The 6905-nt window shown below is 37.9% G+C and overlaps 1 protein-coding gene across 4 annotated transcripts; it reads left to right on the forward strand.

Annotated features, from left to right (window-relative positions):
* The first annotated feature begins 2243 nt into the window (after nt 1-2243).
* Nucleotides 2244-5644, forward strand: LOC116467528 (zinc finger protein 420). 4 transcript variants are annotated; one of them, XM_058438043.1, is made up of 2 exons: nt 2244-4199; nt 5424-5644. In XM_058438043.1, the coding sequence occupies exons 1-2, from the start codon at nt 2423-2425 to the stop codon at nt 5495-5497; spliced, it is 1851 nt and encodes a 616-aa protein (XP_058294026.1). In that variant the 5' UTR covers nt 2244-2422; the 3' UTR covers nt 5498-5644. The 4 variants fall into 4 exon arrangements, with proteins under 4 accessions (XP_058294026.1, XP_058294025.1, XP_058294027.1 ...); XM_058438042.1 differs by having other exon boundaries at nt 2244-4337; nt 5563-5630; XM_058438044.1 differs by having other exon boundaries at nt 5563-5623.
* The last annotated feature ends 1261 nt before the right edge of the window (nt 5645-6905 follow it).

Consider the following 6905-nt stretch of genomic DNA (forward strand, 5'->3'; position numbering starts at 1 on the left):
GACTGATAAGTAGAAGGAGAACCAGGGTTGTAGTTCTCCTACTTACCGGTTGCTGTGATGACAAAGCAAAAGATAATTTTTGGAAGGAGGAAGGACCCCTGCAAAGAGGTCAAGTGAGGTGGGGAAAGAGACAGTTGTAAAGTGTGGGCAGCTGGCGGGAAGCAGAGACCTGCTGACTTCAGCATCCAAGCTGAGCTGTGCAAGATTGTCATCTTACATTAATACGTTTTGGTGGATGGTTGAATTAAAAATATCTGAGTATAAACCCACCCAAAGTTCAACAATCACCAGAGCATAATACACTAATTCAATGTTACTTTAGCTATTTTCTTGACCTGAACTGACATTTCTTTTAATCAGATTACAAGTCTCTTGCTCATTAGTCACAACTTACTCCTTCAGAACTAATAATGTTTCACTACTTGACTCTCATAGAAGTTACATGAAGTGAAATATTAAAGACACTGAAATATTAAAGACACTGATATAAGATTATTATCAATGAAACAACTTTGAGCAAGCTTTTTTAAAATTTTTAAGTTCTGGGATACATGTGCAGAACATGCAGGTTTGTTACATAGGGATACATGTGTTATGGTGGTTTGCTGCAACTATCAACCCATCACCTAGGCTTTAAGCCCCGCATACATTAGGTATTTGTCCAAATGCTCTCCCTCCCCTTGCCACCCACTCCCTGACAGACCCCAGTGTGTGATGTTCCCCTCCCTGTGTCCATGTGTTCTCATTGTTCAACTACCACTTATGAGTGAGAACATGTGTTGTCTGATTTTCTGTTCCTGTGTTAGTTTGCTGAGAATGATGGCTTCCAGCTTCATCCATGTCCCCGCAAAAGACACGAACTCATCCATTTTCATGGCTGCATAGTGTTCCATGGTGTATATGTGCCACATTTTCTTTATCCAGTCTGTCATTGATGAGCGTTTGGGTTGGTTCCAAGTCTTTGCTATTGTAAATAGTGCTACATGTGTGCATGTGTCTTTATAGTAGAATGATTCATAATCCTTTGTGTATATACCCAGTAATGGTATTGCTGGGTCAAATGGTATTTCTTGTTCTAGATCCTTGAGGAATTACCACACTGTCTTCCATAATGGTTGAACTAATTTATACTCCCAACAACAGTGTAAAAGTGTTCGTAATTTCTCCACAGCCTCACCAGCATCTGTTGTTTCCTGACTTTTTAGTAACTGCCATTCTAATGCCATGAGATAGTATCTCATTGTGGTTTTGATTTGCATTTCTCTGATGACCAGTGATGATGAGCTTTCTTTTACGTTTGTTGGCCACGTTAATATCTTCTTCTGAGAAGTGTCTGTTCACATCCTTTTCCCACTTTTTGATGGGGTTGTTTGTTTTTTTCTTGTAAATTTAAGTTCCTTATAGATTCTGGATATTAAACTTTGTCAGACGGATAGATTGCAAAAATTTTCTCCCATTCTGTATGTTGCCTGTTCACACTGATGAGTTTCTTTTGCTGTGCAGAAGCTCTTTAGTTTGATTAGATCCCATTTGTCTATTTTGGCTTCTGTTGAAATTGCTTTTGGTGTTACATTCATAAAGTCTTTGCTTATGCCTATGTCCTGAATGGTATCGCCTGGGTTTTCTTCTAGGGTTTGTATGGTTTTGGGTTTTACATTTAAGTCTTTAATCTTTCTTAAGTTAATTTTTGTATAAGGAAGGGGTCCAGTTTCTGTTTTCTGCATATGGCTAGCCAGTTTCCCCAGCACCATTTATTAAATAGGGAGTCCTTTCCCCATTTGAGCAAGGTATTTTTAAGCTTCCACTTCATGTTTCTGAAATATATAAGATTTGTTTTAATAGATAATTGCTGCTTAAGAAACATTACCTTTTACATGAATGCTGAGCAGACTTTTTCTGTAAAGGGACAGCTATTAAATATGTTGCCTTTGGGAGCTACATACTCTTTTTAAAAGTAGTTCATTTAAAATGTAAAAACCAATTCTTTGTCTGCAGGCAATACAAAAACAGGCTGCGGGTCAGATTTGTTCTGTGAGGCATAGTTTGACCAATCTCACCCTGAAATATTTATGGTGTAATATGTGCTTTATTTTACTCATGGTAGCTTATCTTCTTCGCATCTATATGAGTTTGTAAATAAGTTTTATAGAAATATATATCATTCAGGGAGGCATCGCGTGGGGGAGAGGGCCGCGTCTGTGGAAGAGCTTGGCTCCGCACTTGCTGGGCTGGCGAACCTGAAATTGGGCTTGGAACCCGGGCGCCAGATCTTGCACCCTGAACTGCACCTCTGTCAAGAGCCCAGAGGAGAAAGAATGGCTGTTTCAGTAGCAATATCCAAGCTCTGCATTCTCCAGACTCTGTGCTTTCCTAAGATAGGAACCCAGAAGAGGACTGATCATTTCTTACAGCTCTAAAAACCATGGCTCGGAAATTAGTGATGTTCAGGGATGTTGCCATTGACTTCTCTCAGGAAGAGTGGGAATGCCTGGACTCTGCTCAGAGAGATTTGTATAGAGATGTGATGTTGGAGAACTATAGCAACTTGGTATCACTAGACTTGCCTTCAAGGTGTGCAAGTAAGGACTTATCTCCAGAAAAGAACACTTATGAAACACAATTATCTCAATGGGAAATGAGTGACAGACTTGAAAACTGTGATCTTGAAGAGTCCAATTCCAGGGATTATTTGGAAGCCAAAGGCAAGAGGGAGAAGCAACAAGAAAATCGGAAGGAATATTTCAGGCAAGGGATGATCATATATGACAAAATGTCCATTTTCAACCAGCATACTTACTTATCTCAACATTCAAGATGTCATTCTACTGAGAAACCCTATAAATGTAAGGAATGTGGGAAAGCCTTCAGACGAGCCTCACACCTAACACAACATCAAAGTATTCATACTGGTGAAAAACCTTATGAATGTAAGCAATGCGGGAAGGCCTTTAGTCGTGATTCACAACTCAGTCTTCATCAGAGACTTCATACTGGTGAGAAACCCTATGCATGTAAGGAATGTGGGAAGGCCTTTACTCAAAGCTCACAACTTATTTTACATCATAGAATTCATACTGGTGAAAAACCATATAAATGTGAAGAATGTGGGAAAGCCTTTATTCGTAGCTCACAACTTACCCGACATCAAAAAGTTCATACTGGTGAGAAACCTTATGAATGTAAAGAATGTGGGAAGGCCTTTACTCAGAATTCACAACTTACACTACACCAGAGACTTCATACTGGTGAGAAGCTCTATGAATGTAAAGAATGTAGGAAGGTCTTTACTCAGCTCTCACAACTTATTCTGCATAAGAGAATTCATACTGGTGAGAAACCCTATGAATGTAAGGAATGTGGAAAAGCTTTTATTTGTGGCTCACAGCTTTCTCAACATCAGAAAATTCATAATGGGGAAAAACCATATGAATGTAAGGAATGTGGAAAGGCCTTTATTCGGGGCTCACTACTGATGCAACATCAGAGGATTCATACTGGTGAAAAGCCCTATAAATGCGAAGAATGTGGGAAGGCCTTTATCCGTGGCTCACAACTTACTCAACACCAGAGAATTCACACCAATGAAAAGCCCTATGAATGTAAGGAATGTGGAAAGATGTTTAGTCATGGCTCGCAACTTACTCAACATCAGAGAATACATACTGGTGAGAAACCCTATCAATGTAAGGAATGTGGAAAGGCGTTTAATCGTGGCTCACTCCTTACACGACACCAGAGGATTCATACTGGTGAGAAACCCTATGAATGTAAAGAATGTGGAAAAACCTTTAGTCGTGGCTCAGAACTTACTCAACATGAGCGAATTCACACGGGTGAGAAACCCTATGAATGTAAGGAATGTGGGAAATCTTTTATTCGTGGCTCACAGCTTACTCAACATCAGAGAATCCATACTGGTGAGAAACCTTATGAATGTAAAGAATGTAGAATGGCCTTTACTCAGAGTTCACATCTTTCCCAACATCAAAGACTTCACACTGGTGAGAAACCCTATGTGTGTAATGAATGTGGAAAGGCCTTTGCGCGTGGCTTACTACTTATACAACATCAGAGAATTCATACTGGTGAGAAACCATATCAATGTAAGGAATGTGGGAAAGCCTTTATTCGTGGTTCACAGTTGACTCAACATCAGCGAATTCACACTGGAGAAAAACCCTATGAATGCAAGGAGTGTGGTAAGGCCTTTAGTCATGGCTCTCAGCTTACTCTACATCAGAGAATCCATACTGGTGAGAAGCCCTATGAATGCAGAGAATGTAGAAAGGCCTTTACTCAGAGCTCACATCTTTCTCGGCATCAGAGAATTCATACTGGTGAGAAACCATATCGATGTAAGGAATGTGGAAAGGCCTTTACTCGTGGTTCACAGCTAACTCAACATCAGAGAATTCATATCAGTGAGAAATCTTTTGAATATAAGGAATGTGGGATTGACTTTAGTCATGGCTCGCAAGTTTACATGTGAATTCTCTGATTCTTTGAGATCACTATGAAGAGGTTCTCTGGTTGTTATCAGCAAAGAATTCTCACAAATGTGAATATGGGCACACATTTGCCTCAAATCACAGCATCAGATAATTTATGTGAGAGAAAGAAAATGTTAGTGTCATTCATATAGAAAAACCTATCATTACTGGAAACCTATTAAACATTAGCAAATCGGAGAATAGTTTTAATATAGTAAATGTAGGAAGCCCTTTAGCCATATTGAAAACAAATATCTTTTTCAACATTATCTTAGCTCTACTAGTTGATCTTTTTGTTATATGTATCATGATATTTAACCTCTACCTTGGTTTAATCATTTTAAGGTAGACCTAAGTATATTACTTTTATTATAAGATTCTTGGAAGTATTATGTAAGTTATTACATGTAAAAGCTCTTAGAATGGTGCCTTGAACATAGCATACTACAAATATTAGCTACCATTTTCACTAGTATTATTTTAGAGAATTTGCATGAGAGGAGAGTACTTATGAGTGTAATGAAAATAGGAGAGTACTTATGAGTGTAATGAATATCAACACATCCTAGATGACTTGGTTGGGGGGCACTGTATGCCATAATGAATGTGAGAAAGCTGTCATTTAAATCTCATCCATTATTGCTATAGGAGGAAATTCATACTGTTAAAAAAAAAAAAAAAACCCAGTGGATTTAATCAGTGTATTATTGAGCACAGCTGTTAGAGAAGTGGGGCAAGGTGTGAAGTGATTTTTAACAAAGTCTAAGATCCAAAGTCTAATAAATCTAGGAATTTTTTTAAAACCTGAATATATTGCTTTTGAAGTAAACAAAATAAGAACTGATATTATAGACTATTTTGCAATGAAAAATGATGAGAGTTTGTGATACACACTGCTTTTTTCCTACCCTATATCTATTTTCTCTTTTTTAGTAACAAATTTCTGGGCAGAAAAACTATCCCAGCCTTCCTTGCAGGTCAACAAGATAGAAGTGGTATTTATATGAGTAGGAGATTTATGAAATCCATTTTTCCTGTCTTTTTTTCCCTGCCTACAATGTGGACATCTAAGCTGGAGCTCCGATACTCTCATGGGGACTTTGAGAATGGTATCTGGGTGTTATGGATCATGGAGCAGAAATACAGAAGGAGTCTGCAACCCTGACGACTTTGTGGAATAGCCATACTAGCTCTGGTCTGCTTGCCTCCTGTATTTCTTTAAATAAAATTAAACATCTTATTTGTTGAAAAAAAAAAAAAAAAAAAAAAAAAAGAAAGAAATATATATCATTCAAAAGCGAAACTCCGTCTCAAAAAAAAGAAATATATATCATTTATATATGATTGCATACTTTATATTTAACATAAGTTATTTATATTGAAAGTTGTTAAGATGTCTTTATAAAAGATTATGGTATTTCAGAAACTTTTATTTTTGTTTTCAGGAGTCGACAGAGATCATCCGAGCAAAATCTTAGCGTTCTGAGCGAGCCCTCTGAAAATCATTCTAGCTCAGATGTTTCTCATGAGATTTTTGAAAGCCACAATTATATTTTCAACCGAGAGCTCTTGGAAATTTGCAGTTGTTGGCTACATGATAACATCTCATTTCAAAACGTCTTTGTCTGGCTGGTTTATCTACTTCTCTACCAGGAAATCTATTGAACCCATAGTGGTTTCTGTACAAATGTTTCTGCATTTCTCAATAAACAGTGATGGAAGAATGGGTCCACTTCACTGCCTCACCCAGGAGACAGCAGCAGCTGAAACAAAAGGAGCATAGCCAAAGCAGAACTGGTGTAAAGATAATAAAACACAAAAGACTTGGACTTCCTTCTAAATTCTAAGAGGAAGATTCTTTGTTGTAGGAGGAGCTGCAAAACACAGGACAGAATATGCATGAGTCCAGTCACCAACACACTGAAATCTGGTCTTCAAAACTAGCAGATGGCCTCAGCCAAAGCCCCTGAGGATGTGTTTGAAGTACACATTGTGAGGAACTCTGGTGAATAAAACATCTCTTGAGCACTGACTTTATGTGTGGCAACCTGTTCTTGAGAGTCACTTGCAAAAAAAAAAAAGAATAAGTTAACAAAAGTAGTGAAATACTTTGTAACTATCAGAGAGTTTCATGGCACAAAGTGGAGGACAAGCAGAAAAAAAAAATGTCACACATTAAAGGAAAAACAACAATTAAAATTCACAGTCAGTCTTGAAGTTACCAGTTTATGCAGAATTCAGCTTCAACTGTTATTTTTTTTAAGCCATTGTAAATTACTACTTCCCGCCCCTGTCACCCTCGCCACCTTGCTTTCCTCCCTCTTTTTAAAAATGGGCAGAGATGCCTGTTAAAATCAAAATTAGATATGTTGAATTCATATTCTCATGGGTTCAATGTGGAAAACAAAACAAGTA

The sequence above is a fragment of the Hylobates moloch genome, unplaced genomic scaffold (assembly GCF_009828535.3).
Source record: "Hylobates moloch isolate HMO894 unplaced genomic scaffold, HMol_V3 SCAFFOLD_4, whole genome shotgun sequence".
NCBI classification, from domain to species: Eukaryota; Metazoa; Chordata; class Mammalia; order Primates; family Hylobatidae; genus Hylobates; species Hylobates moloch.